Genomic DNA, 15,423 nt, shown 5'->3' with positions numbered 1-15,423 from the left:
GAATGTGATAGGATTGATGTCAGTTCTATTCCCATTTTTCATTTTATAAATGAACCTTGTTTACATAGCTAAATTGAAAAGAATGGAAGAAGCTTTGTGTGTGTGTGTGTGTGTGTGCCCATATTGTTTTGTTTCAAATGGTAATGCTTCACACATCTCTGAACTTCTTCCAGATTTATATCCCAAAAACTCATAGCAGGCTCTTAGCTGGCAAATCAACTGGGCTTCTTCCAATTTTCTTGAGGGCAAAGAGCTGGGAAACACTTGCTTTACAAAAGGATTGGTTACCTAGTCCCTAGAGCCAACATCAATACTGCTAGTCTTTTATTATTGAAATGTAATCGACATACAATTCTATATTAGTTTTGGGTCACATCACATATTGATTTGACGATTCTGTGTATCATGTAGTGTTCACCACAGTTAGTCACCACCAGTCCCCTAGTCCACTCATGCCCCCACTGTTCTCTGTATTTAAGAGTCTGTTTTATGGTGTTGTTTGTTCATTTGTTTTATTTATTTCAATACTGCTGCTCTAAATTGTCTCTTTTTTTGTGGTGTCCCAGAGGTTTCTGGAGTCCAGCTCAACACACCCTAGTCAGATTCAGGTGGCAGTTGTGAAGGCAGAAGTGGGAATGGAGAAAACCAGCAGTTGTTTTCCTAGGCAGAGACATTGTAGGAAGGGGTGCACGTGCAAGCTGAAGCTCTGGAGATGGATCGCCTCCAGATCACCCAAGCCTGCACACCCTGGAAAAGTCTCTGTGCACCGGGTACATGTTACACAACTGGAAGACTGCTAAGCCTGGAGATAACAGAAAACCCCGTGAATGTCTAGAATGCCTCTAGAGGGCGATACTGTTCCCTGGGAAAATCCCCACCTGAACGGATGTGCTGCTGCTGTCACTTCCCATCTCATCTGTCCCGTTTTCACATCACAAACGATCCTTGGTGTTTTTCCCCTGCTCCTCCCTCTGTTCAGATATGGACAAGGCTCTCACTTAGTTCAGTCCCTGCTCACATCTCCTCATACCTGCCTGTGATCCACCTTACATAAAACAGCATAGCCCACCCACTTCATTCATTCAGTTGTTCACTCATTCAGCAAATACTTATTTTTTGCTTTTTGCTATGTGCCAGGCGCTGTTCTAGGCACTGGAATTGCATCAGTGAGCAAAACAGATTTTTTTTCTGTCCTCTTATTGCCTAAAGTCTAGTGTGATGAAAATGAAAAGATGAAATATAAAACATAAAATTATATAGTCTGTTAGAAAGTGATAACTGGCATGGGAAAAAAGTTCAAGCTAAGGGGAACTGAGATGGCCAGAAGTTGTGTGTGTGTGCGTGCAGGGGAGGGGGGTTGGTTGTGTTGAGGGAGGTTCAATTTAAATAGGAAGGTCAGGGTAGGCCCATTGGAAAAATGACTGGCTTAGTCAGCTCAAGCTCCCATAACAATATACCATAGACTGGGTGTCTTAAACAACAGAAATTTTCTCACAGTCTCAGAGGCTGGAAGTCCAGGATTATGGTGCCGGCATGGTCCGCTTCTGTTGAGAGCTCTCATTCTGCCTTGCACATGGCTGTCGTCTTGCTGTGTCCTCGCATGACAGAGAGACAGAACGAGCTTTCTGGTGTCTCTTATAAGGGCACTAATCTTATTGTGAAGACCCCACCCTCATGACCTCATCTAAGCTTAATTACCTCCCAAGGGCCCATCTCCAAATACATTCACATCGGAGGTTAGGACATTTAACATAAGAGCAGGGAGTGAGGGGGCACGGTTCAGTCTACAGCCATGACAAGTGAGCAACTACTGGAAGAACTGGAGGGCAAGCCATCTGAATATTGGAAAGAGTGTTCCAGGCAGAGGAAGCAGTACATACAAAGGCTGTGAGCTGAGGTTGTGCCAGGAGGGTCTGACAGTGGGGAGCCCCGCACAGCTGGAGCACAGTGAGCGAGGTGGGGGAGTAGGTAAGAGTCAGTGAGGTCGAGAGGGAGGGGGCAGATCGGATAGGGCCTTGTAAGCCACTGTAAGGACTTGAGCTTTTTTTCTGAGAGAAGTGGGGAGGCACTGGAAGGTTCAGAGGTGGGATCTTTCTGAGTAGGTGGGAGGGCACAGGATCTCAGAACGAGTGAGGGCTGGCTGTAGGTAGAAGCACAGCAATCCAGTAACGGAGGGAAGACAGGTATAAGCCCTCCTGATTTCCCCTTACTGTGCTCTGTTGTCTCCATGGCACTTATTACCATCTATCCTGTATCCTCTCCTTCCTGCAATGTGAGATCAGTGACATTAGCTTTTTCTTTAAGTTTTTATTTATTTATTGAGAGAGAGAAAGCCAGAGAGAGAGAGAGAGAGAGAGAGAGAATGAGCAGGGGAGAGGCAGAGAGAGAGGGAGAGAAAGAATTCCTGGCAGGCTCCACCCAGTGAGAAGCTTGATGCGGGGCTCCAACCCATGAACTGTGAGATCATGACCTGAGCTGAAGTCAGACGCTTAACCAACTGAGCCACTCAGGTGCCCCAGTGACATTCGCTTTTAACTGCTGTTTCCTAAATGTCTAAAACAGTGCCCGGGACATAAAAGCACTGAATTTTTCTTTTCTTTCTTTTCTTGCCTCTCTTATTTTTTTACATTTGCCAAGATGACTGGCCAATTGAGAGAGAGAAAATAAGGTGGAGTTCTAATGACATTCCATTCTCCACATCTTTAGAACTACATATCCAGAACAAAGAGATCACCATTCGCAGTCCAGAGTGATACCAGCTGATGCTGTTTGGGTTTATCTTGTTTTCAGATTCAGGCATGGTGGCGCGGAATAATGGTCCGGAAAGGATTGGGGAGATTTGAAGAACTAAAATTGCAAAAGAAAGGAAAGACTTCTCCAAAAGATAAGAAAGGGGGGAAAAATGCAAAAGGAAAAGCTGTGAAGAAAAATAAGAAATAATTCTATAATGAATTGAGGTAATGAACCCCGATGGATTACGAAGGCAAAACATCTAGGAATCAGATACCTAGCACACTAAAATTATTCATAGAATTATGGTTATGTGTAAAAATAAAGATTCTCACTTTATTGAAATATTTATGGATGAAATGATATGATGCCTGGGAACTGTGGCATAATATCAGGGAGAGGTAAGTGTGGGGGATCCAAACGAAACAAGATCGGCCATAAGTCAGTAAGTATAGACACATGAGATAGGCAAATGGAGGTTCATTGTACTACCTTCTCTACAACTTTTTTTTGTTTATTTATTTAAGTAATATCTACACTCAACATGGGGCTTGAACTCATGATCCCAAGATCAAGAGTTCTATGCTCTTCCTACTGAGCCAGCCAGGCACCCCTACAACTTTTAATTCTGAAATAGAGACTCATAGGAAGTTCTGAAAAAATGGACAGGGAGGTCCATGCCCCTTTGCCCTCCCTCAGTGTTGACATCTCACATAACTCTAATAACGAAACCAGAAAATTTATATTGGTGCCATCAACTGAGCTTATTCAGATTCCTTTGGTAGTATGTGTGCTTCTGTGTGAGTGTGTAGTTCAACACGGTTTTGTCATGCAGACTTGTGTGGCACAAGTCTCCTTTGTGCTATTCCTTTGTCACACCTATGACCTACCCCTCTTCTGATCCCTAGCCTTTTCTCCATCTCTGTAATTTTGTTATTTCAAGAATGTCCTATAATTGGAATCACAGACTATATAACCTTTGGGGACTGGCTTTTTCATTCAGTGGAACTGGAAGTCCATCTGCATTGTTGATGTATCAATTTATTGCTGAGTAGTATCACCTAGTACAATAGTTTGTTTAAGTATTCACCCACTGAAGGATATTGGTGTTTCCAGTTTTTGCCTAATTCATAGGTTTTACATGTGTTCACATAAACACAGGAGCACAAGTGCCCATGGAATCCATGGGGATGCCCAGAGAATGAATACCACAATTACCTAAAACATCCCCATTTACATCACCCAAAAGCTTCTTATCCTGATGGCTTTCTTTTGGAGTAATATTGATTTCAAATTCCACATGTCTTTCAAGCAATAATTGCAACACAAATTATTAGTGTAGCAACAAGAAAGCAAAACATGATTAGAGTGTATGAGAATAGAAATGTGTGAGCAAACACACACTTCTGCCATGCAGTGAGTTCCATGCTCCTGCAAAACATACCCCAGTATTTTAAAAATCACTTAGAGCAAGACAAAAACTTTAAGTAGGTTTTATGTAGCAAAAACCATGCCAAAAAAATGCCCAGAGCTAGTATGTTAGTTTCTTTCAACAATAAAAATTTTAACAAGATGTGTTTTTGATACTGGGTTTTGATTTTTTGACCACCTTTTTACTAAGATTTATGTCAGTGACCATTATTAGCATTCACGGTTTATATCTGAGATAAAAAAGCACCAGGACATAAAATAATAAGCCATGGAAGGGCACACTTCCTGATAAAAATGCAAGTAGTTTACATTAAGATACATATAATAATAATGATAACATAAAACTATTACATAGCTAGTGCTTTTCACATTAGATTTCACACTCACACTCATACACACATTCACACATGTACTTACACACCCTTATATTTAGAACATTTATCATGTAGGAAAACAAGAGGGAGAAAATTCCAGGGCAAGAAAAAAGGAAATGTGTTACCAGAATCTAAACATCTTTGGCAGGCCTTCTAAATAGTAAGTGAATTAGATTTCCAAAATAAATGAAACTCCAGGGGAAAATGTCATCCTTGTCATTTGAGAATAAAGACATGCTCATATTAGATTACCATATACATATTTACAAAGCTTTTGTAACATGAATCCCACTAAACAGCCCAGAAGTTGATGCTCCTTTGATTACACTGGGATTCATTCATGTTCTTTTCCTCCTCCAGATAATGGTTTATAGCTTAGTTAAGCCGTGGGAAATCAGCTTCCTGAAATTCACCAAGGTCAAAGTGAATGCCGCATCTGTGATCTTGGTGAAAACGTTCGAGTTCTTCCTCCTGTGTAGCAGGGAGGATCCACCTTTTCATCCCTATCTCCGTGATCTTGGGAAGTGTGGTGACAGCACATAACAAATGTCTAAACCATTGTCCGCAGTCCCGGGAAGTTGATGGCCGAAGGCTGATATCCAGCTCCGTTAACTCTTTGAGGAACCACATGTTTTGGCAGAAGATAGCCCATCCTGTGTCACAGATGCTGTCGTTATAGCTCAGGATAAGCTTCTGCAGCTTGGCTAGATGACCCGTCTGTATTAGTGATGCTGAAAAATGAGATCACACTAAGTGCTAAAATACAAGAATACTTTCTACTGTGGCTGTTTGCCACTTCCAGTAACACAGTAGCCCCAAGGTTGGTAATGACAAGATTGGCAATTCTTAATGATTTGTTATTAGCTACCAGCTTTAATCAGGGCATCTGAACTTACCAAAGCTATCCTCTGTGTATCCCAATACAGCTTGAAAATTGTTCCTTTCTTCTTTCCAAATCCCAACCCAAAGAATATCTTTTTTGTCAAGTTCCTGCTCTTGGCTCAACTAGAGTCCCAGCTCTTCCTGAGACTCTAATTAAATATGGGAGTGATGGCTCATTGGCTTTAATGAGGACCATTTATTTGTAAATAGTCTTCTTGCTGTTTAATACTGTTTAATTGTTCACTGCTCATTCAGTCATTCTTCATTCAGCAAATATTTAACTGAGCACTTTCCAAGCTCAAAAGACACCTGGGTAGTTTCTAATTCACCTTAGGGACCTCTAATACACAGAGCAATTTTCCCTTTGAAGAGCACATATCACAGTACTACCTAAAATGGCACTTAATAAATAATAGTGATGAAGCAATGAAAAGGTGATAACACCTGTAAGGGGAGACAGGAGAGCTACCCAAAGCAAACAGTGTGTGCTTCCCTTGCCAGCTGAAAGCAGGGATGGATTACAGAGATCAGATGAGTAGCACAGAATCTCGAGTGGGCAGGGGCTTTGGAGGTCTCCTCATCCAACCTCCAGATCAATGATCAGAGAGGACTCTCTCTTTCACGGCTCCTCTACTGGACACCAGCCTGCTCCTGCCTGAAGCATCCCCTCAGGTTGCCCCAACAGTGAGAGAGTTCCAAGCAGGAGAAAGCCCTTCCTCCGGGTCCCTTTCTGCCTTCCAGTGACTTTCACCGATTGCCCCCACAGCCTGCTGGACACCTCAGCTCCTCCCTCACACCAGCCCTGCTGTGTTGGACCAGAGTCTGGTCCCGTCAACTTCTCCCCCTTTAGGACTAAACGTGCCCAGGTCTTTCAGTCATTCTTCGCGTGTCCTGGCTTCCAGAACAAACAGGATGCTTCATCCCCATCACTTTAATCTTTCCCACAGTTTGGTTCCACTGTGCATTTATTTGGAGCTTAGCATTCCAGGCACTCAACAGCTGCCCTCCATTCCTAGGTGTCCATGTTCATGTGTATCTCTTCCTTGCTCTACAACATGACTCACCATATTCTCAAGACCTAAGTGTTAAAGACAATGTGCATGCTTTTCCTATTGAAGTATTTTTCTATTGTGGAGATTTTCAAAGGTACAAAACATAGGAGCATGAACTCCTGTGTCCCCATCATTCGGCTTCATTACATCAGTCTTGTTTCACCCACTTCCCATCTTCTTTTTTCTTTCTTTCTTTCTTTCTTTCTTTCTTTCTTTCTTTCTTTCTTTCTTTCTTTCTTTCAGTAGAGGCATATGTCGTTTTATTCCACTTCACTTTACTGTGATTTGCAGACAGTGCTTTTTTTATTTTAAATAACAAATTGGCAGTTTGTGGCAACTCTGCACCAAGCACCATTTTTTCCAACAGCATTTACTCACTTTGTGTCTCTATGTCACATTTTGGTAATTCTCAGAATATGTCAAACTTTTTCCTTATTTGTTATGTGATCAGTGATTATGACTTGCTGAAAGCTCAGATGATGGTTAGCACTTTTCAGCAATGTTTTTAAACTAAGGCAAATATGTTCTTTTTTTTAGACATAACATATTGCACACTTAATAGACTATAGTATAGTGTACTGGGAAACCAGAAAATTGAGTGGACTCGCTTTTTTTTCTTTATTGTGGTAGTCTGAAACTGAACCCACAATATCTCCAAGATATGACTATATTCTATTTTTATTTATCCTAGAATGTTATTGACTGTATTCCCTGTGCTGTACTTTTCATCTCCAGGACTTACTTATTTTGTACCTCTGAATTCCCTTTTTCACCCATCCCCCACCTACCTCCTCTCTGGTAACTACAAGTTTGTCCTCTGTATTTAAGAGTCCATTTTTTTGTGGGGCGCCTGGGTGGCTCAGTTGGTTGAAAGTCCAACTTCAGCTCAGTTCATGGTCTCACGGTGTGTGAGTTCGAGCCCCGCATCAGGCTCTGTGCTGACAGCTCAGAGCCTGGAGCCTACTTCGGATTCTGTGTCTCCCTCTCTCTGCCCCTCCCCCACTCATGCTCTGTTTCTCTGTCAAAAATAAACATTTTTTTAAAAAAGACTTTTTTGGGGCACCTGGGTGGCTCAGTCAGTTAAGCGGCTGACTTCGGCTCAGGTCATGATCTCGCGGTCCGTGAGTTCGAGCCCCGCATCGGGCTCTGTGCTGACAGCTCAGAGCCTGGAGCCTGTTTCAGATTCTGTGTCTCCCTCTCTCTGACCCTCCCCTGTTCATGCTCTGTCTCTCCCTGTCTCAAAAATAAATAAAACGTAAAAAAAAAAAAAATAATAAAATAAAATAAATAACTAAATAAAAGAGGTTTTTTTTGTTTTGCATTTTAGATTCCACACATAAGTGCAATCCTATAGTATTTGTCTTTCTTTACTTATTTCACTTAGCATTACACCCTCTAGGTCCAACTATGTTGTCACAAATAGCAAGATCTCATTCTTGGGGCACCTGGCTGGCTTAGTCTGTACCGCATGTGACTCAACCTTTGGGTCATGGGTTCAAGCCCCATGTTAGGTGTAGAGCTTACTTAATTAAGAAAAAAAGAGGGAAGTGTAGGTTTGTGTGTATCTTTTAAAACAAGATCTCGTTCTTTTTTTATGGCTCAGAAATATTATATGTATACATACATATCACTCTTCGTTATCCATTCATCTATCTGTGGACACTTAGGTTGCTTCCATATCTTGGCTATTGTAAATAATGCTGCAATAAACACAGGGGTGCATCTATCTTTTCAAATTAGTGTTTATGTTTTCTTTGGGTAAGTACCCAGTAGTAGGATTACTGGATCATGATATTTCTATTTTTAATTTTTTGAGGAACCTCCATACACTTTTCCACAGTAGCTGCACCAATTTACATTGCCATGAACAGTGCATGAGGGTTCCTTTTTCTCCATATCCTCTCCAGCGCTTGTTGACTTTTTGATTTTAACCATTCTGACAGGTGTTAGGTGACTCTTCATTGTGTTGTGTTTTAAGATTTTTTTAAAGCAACGTCTACACCCAATGTGGGCTCAAACATACAACCCTGAGATCAAGTGTCACCATGCTCCGCTGACTGAGCCAGCCAGGCGCTCCCTCGTTGTGGTTTTGATTTGCATCCCCCCATTGACCAATGATAGTGAGCATCTTTTCATGTGTCTGTTGGCCATCTGTATGTCTTCTTTGGGAAAACCTCTCTTCAGTTCTTCTGCCCATTTTTTAATTGGATTATTTCGGATTTTTTGGTGTTGAATTGTACAAATTCTTTATACATTGTGGATATTAATGCCTTATTGAATATATCATTTGCAAATATCTTCTCCCATTCAGCAAGTTGCCTTTTCATGCTTTTGGTGGTTTCCTTCATTGTGCAAAAGCTTTTTTTTTTTTTTTTTTTGGTGTAGTCCCAATAGTTTAATTTTGCTTTTGTTTTTCTTGCCTGAGGAGTTATATCTAGGCCAATGTTGCTAAGGCCAATGTCCAGATCACTGCCTGTGTTTTCTTCCAAGAGTTTTATGGTTTTAGGTCTCACATTTAGGTCTCTAATCTATTTTGAGTTTTTGTGTATGGTGTAAGAAAGTGGCTCAGTTTCATTCTTTTGCATGTAGGTGTCCAGTTATCCCAATACCATGTATTGAAGAAACTGTCTCTGCCCAATATTGTATATTCTTGCCTCCTTTGCCATAGATTACTTGATCACATAAGCATAGATTTATTTCTTGGGTCTTGTTCTGTTCTATTGATCTATGTGTCTATGTTTGTGCCAGTACCATACTGTTGACATTACTACAACTTTGTAGTATATCTTGAAATCTAGGATTGAGATACCTCCAATTTTGTTCTTTTTCTAGATTGCTTTGACTATTCAAGGTCTTTTGGGTTTCCATACACATTTTAGGATTATTTGTTCTAGTTCTGTAAAAAATGCTGTTGGTATTTTGATAGGGATTGTATTAAATCTGTAGATCGCTTTGGGTAGCTGTGGACATTTTAATAATATTTGTTCTCCCAGCCCATGACTGTGGAATATCTTTCCATTTGTTTGTGTCATCTCCAATTTCTTCTATCAGTGTTCCATAGTTCTCAGAATATAGGTCTTTTACCTCCTTCGTTTTTTCCTAGGTATTTTATTATTTTATTATTTTTGCTGCAATTGTAAATGCGATTATTTTCTTAAATTTATCTTTCTGCTGCTTCATTATTAGTGTATAGAAATGGAACAGAATTCTGTATATTGACTTTGAATCCTGCAACTTTACCAAATTCATTTATCAGTTCTAATAGTTTTTGGTGGAACTTTAGGGTTTTCTAGATATATCATTATGTCATCTGCAAATAGTGAAAGTTTTACTTCTTCCTTACCAATTTGGATGCCTCTTGGTTCTTTTTTTGTCTGACTGCTGTGGCTAGGGCTTCCAGTACTATGTGGAATAAGAGTGGCAAGAGTGAACATCCTTGCCTTGTGCCTGACCTTAGGGGAAAGCTCTCAGTTTTTCCCCGTTGAGGGGAAAATATGATGTTAGCTGTAGGTTTGGCATATATGGCTTTTATTATGTTGAGGTGTGTTCCCTCCAGTCCCACTTTGTTGAGGGTTTTTATCATGCATAGATGTTGAGTCTTGTCAAGTGCTTTTTCTCTATATACTGAGATGAATCTATGGTTTTTGAGATGATCGTATTATTATAGTTTAAAGCAAATCCCAGACATTGTTTTCACTTTCCTGTACTGTTTGAATTTGCCAATCATGTGAGTATCCTAATTATGATTATTTCACAATTTTATATTTATTATATATTTTTAAAATCTGGGTAATCGGATCATAGGTTGTGGAAATACTTACGTAGTTTACTCTGGGAAAGTGCTGTTATTTATAAAGGAAAAAAATAAGGTACAAGTGATTAAGAAATTCTTAAAGGATGTTTGTTAAAATAATCAAAGCAATAGAAAAGTGGCAATGGCTAACCACACACATTAATACTTGTTATTAACTAAAATGTGTTTGGAGGGGTGCTCATTGCTTCAGAGATCTGGCAGCTGGTGGTTACACAGCGATAGAGGTGTGGGGACAAGAGTAGATGAGAGACACAGGTGTAGTCTCCAATTCATTGTTTTCCAATGGGAAGTGGACGTATAGAGGCGATTTTAGGGGATATGTGAGAATGGTATTATAGACTCTGAATCCCACAGTGTACAAGCTATTCCTTATTCAATTCTCATTCCATCTTTCTAAATTGACATGGAGAAAGCGTCAGATTGATGCTAATATGCCTCTAAAGCTCTCTCTTCCCCTTTTTCTAACCAAGAATGAACCTCTATTCAAAGCTTTCATATGGCAACAGTCTAACAATGTCTATATATGAGAAGTGATGCCTGTATTTCAGCTATAGAGATGATCAGTTTCCTGTTTTTGTTTTGTTTTTGAGGCACGGAGGGGCAGAGAGAGGGAGAGAGAATCGAAAGCAGGCTCCACGCTGTAAGTGCAGAACTCAACAAGGGGCACAATCCCACAAACCATGATATAATGACCTGAACTGAGATCAAGAGTCTGATCTTAACCTACTGAACCACCCAGGCACCCCTGTTTCTTGTTTAAATAAAAGCATTTAAGTTAAAGAGTTAATATGAAGAAAAAATTAAGTAACAGTGCAGGTACAACGTGGACAGGGCAAACTTTGTGAAGGCAGACCATAGGTAACTGAAATTTGCGTAACACCAAGCTGGCGAGAGAACGCCACAACTCTCCTGCTATGGGGAAAGCAAGGAGCAGAAGCTGGAATGACCCATTACCACATCTATGCCCATCTCCTTTGTGAAAAGCCCGCCACTCTCTTCCTGGCCTTTGAATTGCCCTTATTCATTTTCACCAGATCTCTTCTAAGCAGGTGTCAGAGAGAAGGGAAGCTTTGCAGGGGGCTCAGCCACAGGTCTGGCTGCCCTCCCTCCTTTCCTTCCTCCTGCAGGACAGGTGCACTGGGCTCCCTGTGCCAGCACTGCTTTGGGACCAGTAGATACGAACCCAGGACAGCCACGTCCTCTGTCACCAGGGAACAGCTGCTCAGTCTCAGCACTTGAAGGGACTCTGAGAACTTCAGTGTTTCCAGAAGCAGCTTCAGGTTGCCACCAATACATTTGTTCCAAGAAAGGTCGAAAACTTCCAGAGCAGGGAGGTGAGCAGAGGCTTCAGCTAAAATTGAGAATAGTAAGAAGAGCAAGCATTTAGGCTTCCCTCTTTGAAACTGAGCAACCTGGGGCAACATATTAATAGAACTAAAGTTAAGACAGTTGTGGAGACTGTTGTCTTTTTCCCGAAATTCACGACCACAGCTTCGGTTGTCTATTTTTATTTGAGAGAAATGCTGGAAACTTTGGAAAAGTAAAACTCGGCAAAATGGAATTCACTATTGACTGGGATTTTCCTCCTTCAGTTGACATCCAGGAGGGAGAAAGAGGCAAAGGATTTGGACAGCTGGTCAGGATTTCCAGTACGTGTTCTGGTTTTACGTATTCCCTTGTACAGTTACCGCTAAGGTTCAGACAGGGGGCCAAGTCTCCTCAAGACTCTGAAACACCAGAATATGTTTGTGTCTACCTACCTTCAGTGACAGAGACAAGGAAGGGAACTAGTGTATTTTGGAGAGATTTTTAAAGAAGATTAAAAGAGGTTCTGCTCGATTCTCAGTTGCCCCTAATATTGCAATTAACCCAAACAACTTATTGCCAAGATATAGTTAATTATGCTTTAATTCCAATCTTCTTTCTAAAGAATAACAGGTGTCCAAGGGGCAAATATATATCCTTTTATAATATCTAAAAAGAAAATCCCTATCACCTACATGGTACAGGGACCTATCAATGAGAAATGGAGCTTTTTCTTCTAAAATTAAGGTGGAGAAATATGTGTTTACTTCTTAATGCAAACTGATATCATTCAGTGTAATATCTGCTTGATTATGATTCATTATGCAGCAATAATTGAAAGGAGTTATTATCCTCTGATGGCAGAAGACACAAAATTAAAAATAAAATTTTCTTTAAAAAATATCCAACTTTTTCCAAATAGAAAGTATTATTTATAAAACATCATGGGGGCACCTGGGTGGCACAGTTGGTTAAGCATCTGAGGTCGGGCTCAGGTCATGATCTCAAGGTTCGTGGGTTTGAATAGCCCACGTCAGGCTCTCTGGTGTCAGCTCAGAAACTGCTTTGGATCCTCTATCTCCCTCCCTCTCTGCCCCATTCCTGCACACATGTGCTCTCTCTCAAAAAATAAACATTAAAAAAAATTAAAAAAAAAAAACACGTTGGGGACATCATGTTGCCCCTAAATTTATTTTTTGTGGCACTTTCCTAACTGAACATTAGTCTGAGCAATGGCATGCATCATGTATGTGCGTGCGTGTGTTTACCTAACCATCTGGGGAATTACAGACCCCTTTGAGAAGTTACTTTGTTTTACTTGCTTAGCTAATGTCAGAAATACCTAAAATGTGGTTAGGGTATATACAGTGAAGAAGAAGTGTCATCTCTGCCTTCAAGGAGGTTATAAACTGGGGGAAATATGCACATTGAGAAAAACAAATACATAACTGCAAATTCTGATAAAAGCTATAAAAAAGATACGGGGCTCCTAATTTAGATCAGAGATGCTGTATTAACAGGGAGCATTCATGCTGAGACCTGAAGTCAGGGCTCCCCAAGAAAGAATAGGGTGTGGGGGCATTCCATCCAGAAAACAGAAAGGCCTGAAGACAAAGGCGAGCCCAGGGACAGGAAGGAACCAAAAGAAGCTGGTTCAGGGAGCAAGGGGGAGAGTGGCCGAGATCACCTGCGCCTTTTAGACCCCATGAAGGAATGTGGATTTTACCAGAGGTGATGCAGGCAGCCATTGAGTCTGTTTAAACTGGGTAGTAGTAAGATCCAATTTACTTTTTTTTTCAAGTTTATTTTTATTTATTTTTGAGAGCATGCATGAAAGAGTGTGAGCCAGGGAGGGGCAGAGAGAGAGGGAGAGAGAATTCCAAGCAGCCTCTGCTCTGTCAGCACAGAGCAATGTGTGTGCAATGTGTTTTGTTGGGTGGCAAATTCAGTAAAATGACACAAAGTGCCTCTGCCTCAGAATATCTCCCTCTGCTTGAAGGTGATGGTCTTGCCCCTCAAAAAGGCAGAAATTCCAGATTCTCTAGACCCTTGATCTAGGCTGGGCTGTATCCATGACCTTCCAGCAGGCCTGGATTCCTAGAGAAGACAACAAATCATGCTGGGAAGTAGATGTTGGGCAGTCAGCTAGGCTCACACACTGGCAACTGCCTCGCTTTTCCCATAAGACTCCCAGCAATCCAGTTTATATTGTCACCTCAGTGAAATGACAAGTTACCATGGATATGGACCTCCAGAGTTGGCTGCGTACAGTCTAGATTTTAATTTTTTTTTTTAACATTTATTTGGGTTTTTTTTTTTTTTTTTTTTTTTTTTTGAGAGACAGAGCATGAATGGGGTGGGAGGACAGAGAGCGGCAGACAGAATCCAAAGCAGGCTCCAGGCTCTGAACTGACAGCACAGAGCCCAATGTGGGGCTTGAACTCACGGACCATGAGATCATGAGCTGAGCCGAAGTCGGATGCTTAACCACTGAGCCACCCAGGTGCCCCATGTACGGTCTACATTTTAAATGTTAGATTTGCAAATGCCAGAATCATTCATGCGGCCTTCAGAAGGCCACTTTTAGGGAAGCATATTTCCTGAAGAGAAGACAAATTAGTACTTCACAAGTTTGCCTATGGCCGAGCCTTGGCATGAAATTCCGATGTATGGAATATGTGTTCTCATGTGTTACTGTACATGCTTGTAGGGATCTGGGGAATTCTCTTACCGAGGGCAGTAAACGTCTCACTTTGCAAAGCACAGTTGTTGATGAGTAAGGACTTCAGGGCTGGTAAAAATCGGAGCCGGCTGAGTAGGTTTTCAGAAGAGCCGCCCATCTTTTTGTTGGCAGATAAATCCAACTCTTGAAGACTCGAGAGTAAAGGGATTACCTGGGCTGTTAAAATGTCAGCAGTGACGTGTTTTAGGCACCATCTCACAAAGAGTCCTCTGGGTGTTTGGGTCCCGCAATCTCCCTCCTTGACACACCCCTGCACACACGCACACCAGCCACACTTCCCAATGTACAGCTTGGGCTTTTCTGCTTCCAAGCCTCTCTTCAGGCTAGAAGTTAAGACCAAAGATTATGGAGACAAAACTGGTTCTAATGCTGCCTCTGCTGCTAAAGAATTGTATGACTTCAGAGAAGTCACTTAACTTCCCTGAATCTCAGTTATCTCAATAATGAGAAGAATAACAGTACTTCACAGGGTCATTGGAAAGATAAAACAACTGAGTATATTTAAAGTACTTGGTACATGGCCTGGCACACATTAACAGCTCAATTAATGTTCAGTGTCATCATTCTTTTCTCAGAATAAAGTAATAAGTACGAGGAAGGCAATGAAAGCAAGCAGTCAGGATGGAGGTCTGTTGGTGACAGCACTGGCTTGGGATCCTGAGGGCCCTGCTGTGCCAGGAGTTACTCCTGCTTCACTATCTTTCTGCTACTTTTCGTGCTTGCAAACCTTTGGCCTCGCTCTTTCCAGTGTGGGAGATACAGCATCCTGGCATCTCTGTGGGGCTGGCTCACCCCTGAGAGCCTTCCAGGGACACCTTGGTCACATAACCCCTTGGTCACTATCACGCCACCCTATTTATTTTTGCTTCTGTGAGGTCTGTATGTAGGGCCTGCTTCATCCCCAGAGTGTGCATCAAAGTCTAGAACACTGGAGGCACACACACATTTGTGGGAGGAGGGACGGAAGACGGGAGAAAGGCAGAAGAGAGAAGGCAGGCACGTGCAATCCCAACAGATGTAACTGTTTCTTCCTCTTCCAACCCCCACAGCACTCTGCTCTTCACCATGTAGTTGGTTTATTCCTGTCCCTGC

At 41.5% G+C, this 15,423-nt stretch overlaps 2 protein-coding genes across 6 annotated transcripts in view; one reads left to right on the top strand and one right to left on the bottom strand.

The window, feature by feature from the left end:
* LRRIQ4 (leucine rich repeats and IQ motif containing 4) overlaps nt 1–4,982 on the top strand; it is a 21,677-nt gene extending 16,695 nt beyond the window's left edge. For 4 of the 5 annotated variants that reach the window (XM_042955348.1, XM_042955344.1, XM_042955347.1 and 1 more), the window contains one exon: nt 2,791–3,068. In XM_042955348.1, the coding sequence (XP_042811282.1) occupies nt 2,791–2,940 (150 nt within the window). In that variant the 3' untranslated portion in view covers nt 2,941–3,068. Of the gene's footprint in view, nt 1–2,790; nt 3,069–4,895 lie in introns of those variants that run through there. The other variant, XM_042955345.1, reaches the window with a different exon arrangement.
* Nucleotides 4,623–15,423, bottom strand: part of LRRC31 (leucine rich repeat containing 31) — a 27,224-nt gene continuing 16,423 nt past the window's right edge. Inside the window, exons 7-9 of the mRNA XM_042955343.1 lie at nt 14,320–14,487; nt 11,467–11,634; nt 4,623–5,266 (exon numbers count right to left, since the gene is read on the bottom strand). Of these exons, the coding sequence (XP_042811277.1) occupies nt 4,911–5,266; nt 11,467–11,634; nt 14,320–14,487 (692 nt within the window). The 3' untranslated portion in view covers nt 4,623–4,910. The remainder of the gene's footprint in view (nt 5,267–11,466; nt 11,635–14,319; nt 14,488–15,423) is intronic.

Source organism: Panthera leo, chromosome C2 (genome assembly GCF_018350215.1).
Source record: "Panthera leo isolate Ple1 chromosome C2, P.leo_Ple1_pat1.1, whole genome shotgun sequence".
NCBI lineage: Eukaryota > Metazoa > Chordata > Mammalia > Carnivora > Felidae > Panthera > Panthera leo.
Note: the sequence above shows the minus strand (reverse complement) of the source record. Positions and strands in the feature narration are given on the sequence as shown.